The sequence below is a fragment of the Enhydra lutris genome, unplaced genomic scaffold, assembly GCF_002288905.1.
Source record: "Enhydra lutris kenyoni isolate GAN:26980312 unplaced genomic scaffold, ASM228890v2 scaffoldscaffold12, whole genome shotgun sequence".
In the NCBI taxonomy this organism is placed as follows: Eukaryota; Metazoa; Chordata; class Mammalia; order Carnivora; family Mustelidae; genus Enhydra; species Enhydra lutris.
Genome location: NW_019154096.1, coordinates 5,208,276 through 5,223,358, shown reverse-complemented (window position 1 = coordinate 5,223,358; position 15,083 = coordinate 5,208,276). Strand labels below are relative to the sequence as shown.

Here is a 15,083-nt window from a genome sequence, read left to right as displayed (position 1 = left end):
GTAGAGACAAGTCAAATTCAATTGGTAGAGCTTTCTGAGCCAAGTATGTATGAACGTGTGTGTGTATGGGGGGGAAAGGAAGGAGGAGAAAAAGGCCTTCCCAGAGTTTTAATATATCTAAGATCCCTAGGAATCTTTAACCTCCACCCAAATAAATTTGTTCCATGGTTTAAGGTTGAGAAGCACTGCTCTAGATAGCCTGAAATACTAGTTGAGGATTTCTGAACTCCTCTGAAGAGTTGTACCCCCCAGGAGCCAAGCCTTCAAGTTCCTGCAGGAAAAAGGCCACAGGGCCTCCTCCCGGTGAGGAGACGGTTGGAGCCTGTGATGGGCATGGCCTTCCAGGTGACGTGACCTCAATTTCACATTTACTGAGCACTTACTATGTGTTCTTGCTACTCATATGTGTGATTTCATTCAGTCTCACTGAATTCTTAATAACAGTCTTTCCATGGAGGTGTTGGGACCCCCATTCTACAGATATCCTAGCCAGTCCCTTATGCATCTCCCAGCTGACTGCTCTTCAGAAGGTCTCTTCTCCTGTGACAGAAAATCCTCTTCGGACAGAAATAAGTCAGGACGATGAGGGGAGGGGATGAGATAAATCACGTGGCCATAAGTTACTCAGACAGCCAAGGCAGGGGTGATGAGGCTGATGCTGACGGTGGTAATTAGGTGTCACCCACTTCATATGCATTACCCTATTTATTTATTTTATCTTGTTGCGTTACCCTATTTAATCTTCACAACCAAAAAGAAAAAAAAACAGAAATCTCCATAGCCCCGTGAGGAGGATGTTGTGATTCCCATTTCACAGATGAGCATTGGGGAAGATGACCTAAGTAGCCCACGATAGTGCCTCTCATTGCCAAAACCCTGCAAAATTCCCACAGCAACAGACTACTGCGTCTGTCCTTAGACATCACTATGGGACTAATTTTAAACTAAAAGTCAGGATTAAATCAACGAGGGTGGAAAAAAAATCAGAGATTCAAGTTAAGAAAAAACCCTTGGAGTAGCCTGAGAATCATTTCATGAAGCCCTTGAGATAAATATGAACATTACCTGCTTCGTGGCAAATCACAGAAGAAGGAACCCTTAGGTGTAGAGGCTTATGAATGTTTCTATTCTAATAGCCAAAGTCTAAACATTAAAATGCAAATATGGGTGCGTGTGGTGTCTCAGACCTGGAGGCTGTGGCCACAGGAACAGATGACGTGGGAGACACAGGCTGCCTGGCCCTGCAGATAGGGGACAGCAGCACTGTACCTCAAACAGAAAGCGCTGAGGAGACTCCGAGTGAACATTCCTTGCAATGGCGACAAAAATGTTTAAGAATAAGGAATATGGTCCTAATATCCTAGACCGCCTGCCTAGGATAACGTACAAACCTGTTTGTACATGAAAACAGTCACTTTTCAATGTAGGAGATGTCCAGCTGGTGCCTTTTAAAAAAAGTATTAAAATTCCTGAAGCTACGATATTCAAGAATCATCCGACCCAGCATCCTTGTAAACATTTCATAGGCATTAGAACATTTAAGGACATTGCTGTCAGGATTTTCGTGCGAGAAGTATGGGGGAAGGGATTGAAAGATGGTCAGTTCTGTGAATTGGTATATCAATATTTATCATTTATATGATCGGGTTTATTCCTCTCTACTGGGTTTTAGCTCTTGTGCCCAAACAGTGGGATGTGATGTCATCCTCTTTGTATATTTTCTGTTTATTGTCTTTCAACGTGTGCTGTCTTCTCATGTCACGGTAATGCATTTTTATTTTTATTTTATTACAGGCTGCTAATTCTGGTCTGTTCCAAGCTTTTGATTGGGGAAATGCTGATCAGAACATGAGGCACTTCCACCAGGTACAGAGATGACAATAATTATCAGGGGCACCTGCTTGCAAACTAATAAAGTAGTATTCACTCGTTAAACACCAACACTACCCCAGATGTTGTATATCAGTCAGATGCTACTTCTTGGTTTCCTGCCAGGTTCCACATCATTACTGTGATCCTCACGAGGACCGTGCAAGGGAAATATGATTGTCCTCATACGTAACCTCAGAGAGGTTACGTAAATTGCCAAATTGCCAAAATTATTTAGCTAATAATGACTATGACCCAGGGTTCCTGGATTTTGTATCCATTCTTCTTCCACTGCACTTCTTCCTTCTCAAAAAATAGAAACTTTGGGACAGTTCTTTGGGATGCCATGTATGACTCATAAAAACAGTAACAACAACAACAGTATATGGATCACTAAAGATATACCAGACAGAACTATCACTCTAAGGAAGAAGTGCTGTTATCTGTCAGAGATACAGTGAGTCAAGATACTTCCTAACACAATCTCTGAAAACTTTTGGGGCCAAAGTTCTATATTAAATGGCAACAGGTTATGTTCTATTTGTTGTTATTTTTTCCAGCATTGGAACAATAGGTTATGTTCTATTTGTTGCTATTTTTTCCAGCATTGATAAGGAAATCTGTATTTGATTTTGGCCTCATGCTAATAGACTGAGCTCAAATTAAACAAGTAGTCATCAAAGACACATGAGTTCCTCAAATCAGGAATACGGAAAAAAATGGAATTGTTTTAAAAAGCAAATTTTCAGTACTACCCCAACTGCAGTATTGAAATTGCAAAATTTTGGCTGGTGTGAAAAATCCAATTTTCCTCCCGAACTTCTATAGTTTTCTCCTAAACTGCTGGCCACCCACAGACTCACCCACTATGTCCCAAGTGACGTCTACTCTTGTAATCGATTGATTCCTCGTCCTCTCAAGAGTAGATAGTTGCTCAAAGGAAAGTGTCTCGGTTGATGAACTTATCTGTGGCCTCAGATATCAATTTGGTTGAGAGCTGAGTCACAAGGCTTAGCTTTACCATTGTGCTCACAGATCCTCAGAAGACTGGGTGGGGAGAGGTAGTAGCTCAAGTTCATTTACAATCTTTTACTTGGGACCTTGGAGGGAATGAATAATGGAAAATTCCAAACTGAGGGTAGACGACATCAAGTGTACAAAGCAATAGCTTTTGTCACAAGGATAAGTAATAGCCCTAAATTAGGCAGGCGTGATTATCAATGGAATCACCAATCCTTTATTACCACGAGAGTAAAAAAGAATTTCTTGGCCCAAAGCCAGCACGTCTTATTTGCAACCTGATTTTCAGGTTCATGTTTGCTTTGCCATCTTCTGGGCCCCCTTTCGTCCTTCATGGGGTCCTAAATCATTGCGGAGACCCAGTCTGTTGTCATAAACTTGCTAGCACGTGCTGCTCCCTCTGGGTTGTGCTCTCGCTATCCTCGCATCCGGGTCGTTGTGCCGTGTATAATCCCGCCGAGAAACCCACAGAGTCAGGGGAAGCGCGTCTCTTCTCGCCTCTGCTGTTCTTTGCCTTTGGGCACTGCACCGGCTCCCCTGAGCCCTTCTGTTCCCCTGAGCCCTTCTGCTCACAGCTGACCTGCACTCACTTGCTTCCCGGCCTTTCTCACTCCCTGTTGCAGCTACACCTTCTCACTGACCACTTGCTTCTAAGCCCAAGGCCACAGTCTCCCAGCAGTATAGCATACATGGAAACAGTAAGATATTTAGCGATGCGAAGACCCAGACACCAACACATGGATGCCAGTGACTTCTGTAATGACTAAAGCCGTGCTCTCTGCCTGAATACCGCCCTGCTCAGGGAACTCCAGGTGCACATTCGCCGAGTTAGGGACGGCCCCCCGTGTGCATTTCTCATCTAGGAAACCTCTCCCGGGCAAGGTTACAAGTTCCTAAGGATCTGTACCTTTGTCCGTATGACCTTTTCTTCCTAATGTTGCTGCCAAAATTAATGATGGTGCATTTTCTTTTTTAAAGATGTATTTATTTATTTTTAGAGAAAGAGAGAGAGCATGAGTGGGAGGGGCAGAGACAGAGGGAGAGAATCTTAAGCAGGCTCTGCTCCCAGCATGGAGCCTCAGGCAGGGCCTAGATCTCAAGACCCCAAGTTGACCACCTGAGCCAAAACCAAGAGTTGGAGGCTTAAGCAGAAGACAGCTCTATTTTAGGTTTAAAAAATATAAAAGCAGTATGCTTTACTCAGCTAAGAAGTGTGGTGGGAAATTCACAATAGGTAGAAACTTAAACACTGTCCTCCGGGCTCTCCAGCTCCCTCTATCCCTCCCTGTCTCTCTCCCACTTCTGCTTGTGTATGCCCTTTCCCTGCTTAAGCTATTTTAAAAAATAGTAGTGAAAGGGTGCCTGGATGTACTTAGCTCATAGCATTCTTCCAACCGCAAACCCAAAGAAAAAGCAAGTATGTTTCTCAATTGCTCTAGCAGAAAGTTCCAGAGAGAGCTCTGGCTTGGTTTTTAGCCATGTACCTGTCTCTCATCCAGTCACGGAGGCCAGAAGGATGAAGGACGGATTGGCCAGGCCTAGTCATCTTGGACCCTGATAAACTGGAGGATGGAATTTGTCGGTTCCGCGTGAGAAACGCTGTATGTCCAGAAAGAAGGGGCAAGAGATTAATACCACAGCCACTGTTCTCTGGAACAGGCTGTCTCCTGCTTAACCTAGTATTTCAAATGTTTTCATCTGTTGGTCTCAATGCCCCCACAAGAGCCTGCTCAAGTGTCAGTAACCCCTTGTCCAGATTTCTGTGTATGAGAAGAAGCATTTACATGTATCCAATACATAAACACGTCTATTTTGTTAGAAAAGGTCATAGTCCCCATGCAAGTGTTACTAGAAAGATAGAAATAAGGGAGGGTCCCCTTCCCCTAGAATTCTTTCCTATTTTCCTCTAAGTGCAAATCAGGAATAAAATGGTTGTGGGTTTTTTTTTTTTTTTTTTTTGTCATTGTTGTTCATTTGCTCACAACTGAAATTATTGCACAAAAGTGTTTTTAAGTACTTAGAACATTTTAATGTTTATAGATCACTAAGTGTATTCTAACTGCACACTTGGAGCATTTGAAGAACTTGCTTAACAATTAATAGTTAATTCTACTTCATTAGGTGGTTTTCTGTAAAAACTGTTTTTTTTTTCCTCCATCTCTTTACTTGTAACTAGCTTATACCTCCCTTATATGACGTCACAAAGATGGAAGTACCAACGGCTGTGTGGAGTGGAGGACATGACCGTGTGGCTGATCTCAAAGATGTTGAGAATTTACTCCCTAAGATTACCAGGCTTATTTACTACAAGTTGATCCCACACTACAATCATGTGGATTTTTACCTCGGACAGGACGCGCCCAAGGAAATTTACCAAGACCTTTTTAGACTGATGGACGAATGTTTGCAAAAGTAAATGCATTTTCCTTTCTCTAAGTAAGTGGATTCTCAAACTAATAAAGTGGCACACAAACCCCTAAGGTGACCCCTCCAGTGATTTTCACCTACTAGTGTCCACATTTGGGGTAATCCTCTCCCCCTGAGTGTGGGAGGGCCCTGAGACTTGCTTCTGACCAACAGAACTGGCAAAGGTAACAGTGCCACGCCCTTGGTTAGATCGTGTTTATGGCAAAGGTGATGGGACATCACTTCCTGATTGCGTTATATTACCTGAGACTCCATCTAAGTAGACTGGAGAAGAGCTTCCTCTTGTCGGCTTGATGAAGTGAACAGATACGGAAGCTTACGTGGCAAGGAGCCATGTGTGACATCTGGCATCTGCAGGTGGCCTCCAGCCCACAACCAGCAAACTGACGGATCCTCAGTCGGACAGCTGCGGGATGAATTAGAGCCAGCTCTTGGGTGAGCTGGAAGCCCATTATTCCCCAGTGCAGCCTCTAGTGGAAAAAGCAGACTGGCCACACCTCGTGTGCAGCCCAGGGAGTCCCTGAGCAGAGGAGGTTGCTGCACCATGTCCAGACTGTGGACCCACAGCAAGAGTGAGAAAATAAATGGATATTCTTTTAAACCTCCACATTTGTGGTTAATTTCTTTTTCTTTTTTATTTTTAAAGGTTTTTATTTATTTATTTGACAGAAATCACAAGTAGGCAGAAAGGCAGGCAGAGAGAGAGGGGGGAAGCAGGCTCACTTCTGAACAGGGAGCCCGATGCGGGGCTCGATCCCAGGACCCTGGGATCATGACCTGAGCTGAAGGCAGAGGCTTAGCCCACTGAGCCACCCAGGCACCCCTTGTGGTTAATTTCTTACCAGCAATAGCGAACTACTGTTGATAGTAATAACAAACCATTACTATTATTATTATTATTATTATTATTATTATTTTGTCTTTTTGGTTAAAAACTTGAGAGACCCTGTTCCTTACTACCTTTATTTCCTTCTTTCTCTTGTTTTGATGAACTTCCTTAAACATTTCTTGTTTTGCAGATCTGCTAGCGATCAATTGACAGTGTTTGTCTGAAAAAAATCTTTGTTTTGCCATCACTTAAGGTTGGATTATATTCCCTTATATGTATGTTTAAAGTAGATCTTCTTTATCCATTCATCCATCTATAGACATTTAGGTGGTTTCCATATCTTGGCCACCGCAAATAATGTTGGGATGACCTTGGAAGTACGTGTATCTTTTTAAGATCCTAATTTCTTTTTTTTTTTTTAAGTTTTATTTATTTATTTGACACAGATTGAGAGAGATCACAAGTAGGCAGGCAGGGAGAGAGGAGGAAGCAGGCTCAGAAAGCCTGATGTGGGGCTTGATCCCAGGATCCTGAGATCATGACCTGAGCAGAAGGCAGAGGTTTAACCCACTGAACCACCCAGGCACCCCTTAAGATCCTAATTTCAATTCTTTTGAATATATACCCAGAAGTGTGAATCCTGGATCATGGAGGAGTTCTGTTTTTAATATTTTGAGGAACTTCCATACCATTTTCTATAGTGGCTGCACCATTTTATAATCCCACTGACATTGTGTAATGGTGCAATTTCTCTACATCCCACCAACACTTATTTCTTTGTCTTTTGTTTTATTGGTAGTAGTGTTGTTGTTATAGCCATCCCAGCAGTTGTGAGAAGATAGCTTTTTGTGGTTCTGATTTGCATTTCCCTGATGGTCAGCAATGAACAGAGAAGGTGCATGGCCCTGGGACCTGTCCCCCAGGAGCAAGCAAGAGAAGTGGCAATGCATACATCCTTAGGAAAAGTTTGAGAGGCTCCCAGAATCTCCACCTGGGCTGATCGGTGAAGGTATTTTGCCTTCATTTCCAAAAATTTTTTTTCTAGTAAGAGAATCTTGGACAGATAGGCTTCCTATTTGTTATTCTCACAGGGTTTTTTTTTTTTTTTAAGATTATATTCATTTATTTTAAAGAAAAAGTTTTAAAGAACGTGCAAGTGGGGGGAGAGGCAGCGGGAGAGAGAGATCATCTTGAGCAGACTCTGTGCTGAGCGAGGAGCCTGATGCAGGGCTCAATCCCAGGACCCTGAGATCATAACTTGAGCCAAATCCAGACTCAGATGCTTAACCAACTGAGCCACCCAGGCACCGCTCTTGCAATGTTTTTTAATGTTGTTCATTACCTCCTGGCATGTAGTTTCTGGTAAGTATGTGAGTTCTTCTATCCCTTCTTTGTATTTACTACACATTTTTTTTTTCTTTACTCTAAGATTCTCTTTTCACCAAGGGATTTTTCACAATTTGATTTGACTGAGCCTTGGGGTGGTTTGGTTGTGTATTCTGCTTGGAATTCAACGAACTTCTTGAATCTGTGGACTTAAAGTTTTCATCAAATTTGATAATTTAATAATTATTATTAATTTAATAATGTAACTAAAATATTTCTCCAAATATCTTTTTTTCCCCTCCAAACATCTTTTGTGCCTTCACATCCCCTGGATCTCTAATGCATTAGACCACTTGCTGTTGACCCCCAAGTCATTGAAGCTGGATGTTTTTCCCACTATTTTCCTTTGGTGTGCTTCCTTTTAGATAATGTCCATTGTGTGTGTTCATATTCACAAATTTTTCCTTACTCAGTGTCTAGTCTGCTGGAATCCTATCTGATGCATTTTCTGTTTTGGAGCCTATATTCTTCATCTCTAGAGATCCCATTTAGGTCTATTTTATATCTTCCTTTTTTTTTTTTTTTTTTTGGTTTGGCTTAAAATCTAATTTAACTGATAGAAGGATTGCCACCCCAGCTATCTTTGGATGTCCATTAGCATGGTAAATTGTTTTCCACCCCCTCACTTTCAATCTGGAGGTGTCTTTGGGTCTAAAATGAGTTTCTTGCAGACAGCATATTGATGGGTCTTTTTTTTTTAATCCATTCTGATACCCTATGTCTTTTGATTGGAACATTTAGCCCATTTACATTCAAGGTAACTACTGGAAGATATGAATTTAGTGCCATTGTATTGCCTATAAGGTGACTGTTACTGTATATTGTCTCTGCTCCTTTCTGGTTTGTTACTTTTAGGCTCTCTCTTCGCTTAGAGGACCCCTTTCAATATTTCCTGTAGGGCTCATTTGGTGTTTGCAAATTCTTTTAGTTTTTGTTTATCTGGAAGCTTTTTATCTTTTTTATCTTTCTTTTTTTTTTAATCTCTTTTTATCTTTTGTTTACTGGAAGCTTTTTAATCTCTCCTTCTATTTTCAATGAAAGCCTAGCTGGATATGGTATTCTTTGCTACATATTTTTCTCATTTAGTGCTGTGAATAGATCATGCCAGTCCTTTCTGGCCTGCCAGGTCTCTGTGGATAAGTCTGCTGCCAATCTCATATTTTTACCATTGTATGTTACAGACTTCTTGTCCCGGGCTGCTTTCAGGATTTTCTCTTTGTCACTGAGACTTGTAAGTTTTACTATTAGATGACGGGGTGTGGACCTATTTTTATTGATTTTGAGGGGGTTCTCTGTGCCCTCTGGATTTTGATGCTTGTTCCCTTCCCCAAATTAGGGAAATTCTCTGCTATAATTTGTTCCAATATACCTTCTGCCCCTCTCTTTTCTTCTTCTTCTGGGATCCTGATTATTCTAGTATTGTTTCATCTTATGGTATCACTTCTCTCTTGAATTCCCCCCTCGTGGTCCAGTAGTTGTTTGTCTTTCTTTTTTTCAGCTTCTTTATTCCCCGTCATTTGGTCTTCTATATTACTAACTCCTCCATTTTTTTCTGCACATCATTAATAGCTTTTTAAATTTCAACTTGATTAGATTTTAGTTCTTTTATTTCCCCAGAAAGGGATTTTATTTCTCCAGAAAGGAATTCTCTAGTATCTTCAATTTTTCTTCAAGCCCAGCTAGCACCTTGATAATCATCATGCTGAACTCTAGTTCTGACATCTTACTAATGTCCGTATTAATTATGTCCCTAGCCATTGGTACTGCTTCTTATTCTTTTTTTTGTGGTGAGTTTTTCCACCTTGTCATTTTATCCAGATAAGAACAGATGAATGAGAGAACAGAATACTAAAAGGGTAGCAAAGACCCTAGAAAAGTATACACTAAACAAATTGGAAGAGACCTGAAACCAGGGGAGAAGAAAGGTAGGGGAAAAAAAGAAATATATATACACATTTATATATATATACTATACATACATACATATATGTATGTATGTATATATATACATACATATATATTTTATATGTGTGTATTATATTATTATATAATATATTATATAATATATGTATATTATATAATATATGTATATATACACATACATATATATTTTATATGTGTGTGTGTATGTGTGTGTGTGTGTGTGTGTGTGTGTATACACACATACATACAACTGGTGAATAGAACAGAGCCACACACTTGATTTGGGGTGAATGCTGGTCTGGTAGAAGAACCTGCCTCTCAAAATTTTAAAGAAAGAAAAATATATATATATACAAAAATAAGGGTGAACACAATGAAGGGATGGAATATGACTGTAAAGATGAAAATTTTAAATGTTAAATTTTAGATGAAAATTTTAATTTTAAATTTTAAAAGTTTCTAAAGAAGGAATTGATAAGTTGGTTATAAAAAAAAGAGGAAAGAATGTGATAGGGCTGGAGATTAGAACAAAGTCATGTGCTAGATTTGGGGTATATTTTGATCTATTAGAAGAAACTGTATCCCAAAATTTTAAAGAAAGAAAAACCTATATGTATACAAAAAATAAGGTTAAATACAATAAAGGGACAGAATGTGACTATAACAATGAAAATTTTAAAAGATTTTTTTAAAAAGTATTGATAAGATAAAATAGTTTAAGAAGGTTAAAATAGGAAAGAGGAAAAATTTTAAAAATAGAATAAAAAAATAAAATTTAACTTTGAAAGACTAAAGGATCATGGGAAAAAGGCCATGAATTCTATGTGTTGCTTTCCCCTACTCTGGAGTTCCACAGTTCTTGTTGATCTGTGAACTTGGTCTTGGCTGGATGTTCTTGCTGATCTTGGGGAGGGGTCTGTTGCAGTGATTCTCAAGTGTCTTTGCCCCAGGCAGAATTGCGCTGCCCTTGCCAGGGGCTGGGCTAAGTAATCTGTGCGGTTTTGCTCTTGGGAGCTTTTGTTCCCTAAATGCTTTCCGTAGAGCTCTGGAGGACAGGAATGAAAATGGCGGCCTCCCAACCTCCAGCCAAAAGAGCCTAAAGTTTGGGGCCCCACTCAGTGCGCCCTTGGAGAAGGGCAGTCAATCCCTCCCCTCTCCCTGGTCTCCGGCCGCACTCCACGCTCACCCAGCCTGAGCATTTCTGTCTCTGGCACACAGCCCCATCTGGAGTCTCCAAACCCAGCAGATTCCTGCCTCCAGAGGAGGAAGGGGTGTCTCCCCGGATCTGCCACTTGTGGGGTCCCAGCTCAAAGAGCAGTGGCCCGACTGTGCTGTGGATCATGGTTTATGGTAACCCCGAGCTGAGAGCCCCCTCCTTGGCTCCGTCTCTGTAGTCGGCTTCCCCGATACAAAACCTGAGAGATCTGCCACAGTCCAATATCCCCGGTCTTTTTGTGACCCCGTAGGTCCTGAGACCACACTGTCCCCACGAGGGCTCCACCCCCACTTAGCCTCTGGAGCAACATCACTCAGTGTAGCAGACTTCTAAAAGTTCTGATTTTGTGCTCTGCCGCTTGCCGGGGACTAGTCCCTCCCACCTCCCATGGTCTATCTTCCCGTATATCCGCTTGGATTCATCTCTCTGCACATCTTACTTTCCAGAAAGTGATTGCTTTTCTGTTCCTAGAATCGCTGCTCTTCTCTTCTATCTCCTGTTGAGTTTGTAGGTGTTCAGGATGGTTTGATATCTAACTGAACTCCTGGACCCAACGATATTTGGGCTCCTACTCCTCTGCCATCTCGCTCCTCCTCCCTATATCTTCCGTTTTTCCCCCTCCTTATTTTATGTTTTCCTTTAAATCCTTGGGCATAGTCAGCATCTTTCAGAACCTATTTAACATACATTCTGTTTATAGAATTACCTTTCTCATTTATGAGTTCGTTCTATAGATCAATTCTCTCCTGGTTATGCGTTATATTTTCCTGCTTTGTTGTCTGCTTAATTTTTTATTGAATTTGAAGAACCAGACTTTGAATTTTGCATTGCTGAGGGCTACGTTTTACTGTCTTCCTTTAAATAGGATTGGGAATTCTTTTGGCATTCAGTTTGTTTGCTTGAAACTAAGCCTGATTGCTTTGAGACTTCTTTGTTTTGGTTTTGGTTTTTCATCTCCTCAAGGGCCACTCTAGACTAATCTCTCCTCCCAGGAATCTCTGCTCTTCTAGGAGGTGTGCACTTTTGGAAGTCTCTACTGAATGCTCCTGGGCGTTCAGAAACCTCTCTCCGTGCCAGCTGGTGGGAATTCAAATGCATCCCTACGTATACTAGGGACATTCTAGAAATTGTTTTGCTTATACTTTCCTGGCAATTGTTCTCTCTCTCAAAGTTTTACTCTGTCCACTCTGATGATATTTCACCCTCTGTGCGGACACAGTGTTATACCCTTGAGCCAAAAGCTCAAGGGTATACATCTCCATATTTCAGAAGCCCTCCCTCTGTATTGCCCTTCTTTCTCTGGTATTCTGACTCCCAGATTTCATTGTCCTCATCATCCCCGAATACCAGTCTCTGGCTTCATAAAGCATAAAAACCACTGAGCTTTTCTTTTCTTTCTTTCCTTTTATCTTTTCTTTTCTTTTTTCCTTTCCTTTCCCTTTCTTTTTCTCTTTCTCTCTCTCTCTTTTTTTTCTGCAAAAAGCTTGTACTGTTTCCATCTGGTCCAGGGCTTGGGAGAATGTTCCACAGTGGCTGAAGAGTTGTCTTGTGGCAGCAGGGAGAGGCTCAGGCCGAACCTGGGCACCAGGGGGATGCCAAAGTGACCCCTCAACATCTACTGGGCTCCAGAGTTTCCTAGTTGTGCTTCAAGGTGAGCCTTTATGAAGAGCTCCTCTCCCAGCCGGCCTGGGGGCCAGCCAGCCTGTGGTGGAGAGTCAGGGGCTCACCCATCGTCTTGATAAGGTTTACCTCCTCACCCAGGAAGTAGTCCTCCAGGAAGTGCCAGCGATGGTGGTCTGTGTGAGCAGAACCCAAGGCGCGCAGATCCAAAGGCACCTGGTTCAGGTTCTTCTTACAACCAGGGGCTTCCCTGGCATCCATGATTTGACCCCACTCCCCCTGGTGTGTTCCCCTCCCTTTGCTGTGGTCTAGAAATGATCAGTAAGCAGAACATTCAGGTTTTTCTAGAGAACACCTCATTTGCTTCCCTCCTCTCAGCAATCACAGTCCTGTGCGGCCAGATTTCTAAGGTCTGAAAACTGTTGCTTATTACTTTGGCTCCAATCTTCTAGCTTTGATGGTAGGATGGTATTTCCAGACCCTGCTGTTGTCTGATGGCTAGAAGCATGTTGGCCGTACCCACAATATCCTTGAAAGGAAGGGCTGAGAACTGGTTGGTCCATGTCACTAAACTGATTGTATCCCTCTGATACCATGCTGGTGGGTGGGATTCTTAAGATTGTATCATTCTTCTCAAGATTATATCACTGTGCTAATGCAGAGCTAGTGTAACTCGACATGAAGACAGTAACTAAAATAAGCATAACTATTAACAATTTTAAAGTTCTGCTATGTTCTACCTAAAATTGTCTTTTATAAGTCATATTTAAGTGGTGTGCCCAAGGGGTGTTAGTGATTAAACAAGGATTGGAACCGTATTTCCAGCATGGTGGGCCAATATAGTATTTGTACTGCATCAGTTTTTCTTGACAAAAACTTTATTCCTGGGTTGCCTGGGTGGCTCAGTTGGTTAAGAATCTGCCTTTGGCTCAGGTCATGGTCTCCAGGGTCCTGGGATAGAGCCTTGCGCCGGGCTGTCTGCTCAGCAGGGAGCCTGCTTCTCCCTTTCCCTCTGCCCCTCCCCCTTCTCCTGCACTCTCTCTCTGTCTCTCTCTCATATAAATAAATAAATCTTTTTTAAAAAGCTTTATTGCTTCCTCCTTAATATATTTATGAGTTTTTCCACTGACTCATCTTCATTATTCCTCCTTCCAAGGGTGTTTTCACCATGAAATACCATTGTACCAGAACTTACCATGATTCTGCTGCTTTTCATTTTCTTCTACCAAACTCCAGCTTCCCTAGCTACATTTCACAGTTCCTCATAAACTGACTTCACTTGCTTTTCTAGATACATCTGCCTCTGCTCCTCTAACCAGATGCCCATCTTTCATTTGAATGAGGTTTTTTTATTGAAGTCTTCCCACACACCTTCCTCATTCTCCTCTATACGATCAGCCCACGCTGTTTGCCCTAAACAGAATGGAATTCAATTAAAATTAAGTCACAATGTTGCATTTCCTGATCAGGTTGGATTTTCTTGCCTTTAGTGCTGTCTCTTAAAAATACCCTTTAAATTTATAATTTATTTTCGGTAGAAGCTTCAAAGCACATCACTATCACTCTCATCAATCATGTAAATATCATATTTTTAGTTTGATTTTGTATTACGTGTTCAGTAATCTCAATATTGGCAGCTTCCAGAGGGGAGAAACTTTTGACATGGAACCACTTTTCAGTTTCACCCTAAGCCTACTTTGTGCAGGACTAGGGGGCATAAGGGTTCTCCTTCTAGGGGTCTCTTTGTGACCCCCAACAAAGAAATTTGCAAACAACTCCTCAGAGTTACAAGTCATTTTTTAAATAAATTTACTCTGTGGGGCACCTGGGTGGCTCAGTCAGTTAGGTGTCCAACTCTTGGCTTCAGCTCAGGTCATGATTCAGGGTTCTGAGATCGAGTCCCCCGTTGGGCTCTGCACTGAGCGTACGTACAGTCTGGTTGAGATTCTGCCTCTCCCCTTGCCCCTCCCCATGCTCGTGCTCTCTCTAAATAAATAAATACATAAATAAAATCTTAAAAAATAATTTACTCTGGGGCACCTGGGTGGCTCAGTGGGTTAAAGCCTCTGCCTTCGGCTCAGGTCTTGATCCCAGGACCCCTCCGCAGGGAGCCTGCTTCCTCCCCTCTCTCTCTCTGCCTGCCTCTCTTCCTACTTGTGATCTCTCTCTCTCTCTGTGTCAAATTAAAAAAAAAAAAAAAAAAAAAACAAGGAAAATGTGGTTCTCATCTTATGACTTATACCGAGTTTAAAAGATACTAGGGAATTTCAACCCAATGAGGGTAGTAATAAAAATAGCTAACAGTCTTTCACACTTACTGACTTCTAGGGAATTTACCAAAGGCATGGCCTGAGCCACTTATCCCTGCCCATATCTCCGTGATAAAGGGATTAGGCTATTTTAAAGACCACAGAGGCTCAGAAGCCTTGCATACTACCTCGGGCCAATCAGAGGCAAATCTGGGTCTTAAGAGTTCTCTGAATCTGGATTCCAACTCTCATCACTTCCTTGTGTTGTCTCCATACAGAACAGACGAGGAAGCACAGGCGAGACCCTCTGGTCAGGGAGGCTCTTGTTTGGTATGGGGGTGCCTGGCCAGGCCAGAATTTAAGAAATTAAGAAATTTAAGAATTTAAGAAACAGAGCAAGTGAAGCAAAATCTGTGTCACCAGAACTTCAGAAAGGGAGCAGCCAAGCCAGCCCTGGGGGCGGGGGTGAAGTGGGCAGGGTCAGACTGGAGCAGGCAGGTCCTCCAGTAGGTGAAACAGGACACCCCAGTTCTGAGTCAAACCC

The 15,083-nt window shown here is 42.0% G+C and overlaps 1 protein-coding gene across 1 annotated transcript in view; it reads left to right on the top strand.

Moving 5' to 3' along the window:
- LOC111145191 (lipase family member K) overlaps nucleotides 1–5,958 on the top strand; it is a 32,739-nt gene extending 26,781 nt beyond the window's left edge. The window contains exons 10-11 of the mRNA XM_022499911.1: nucleotides 1,795–1,866; nucleotides 5,066–5,958. Coding sequence (XP_022355619.1) covers nucleotides 1,795–1,866; nucleotides 5,066–5,305 — 312 coding nt within the window. The 3' untranslated portion in view covers nucleotides 5,306–5,958. The remainder of the gene's footprint in view (nucleotides 1–1,794; nucleotides 1,867–5,065) is intronic.
- The last annotated feature ends 9,125 nt before the right edge of the window (nucleotides 5,959–15,083 follow it).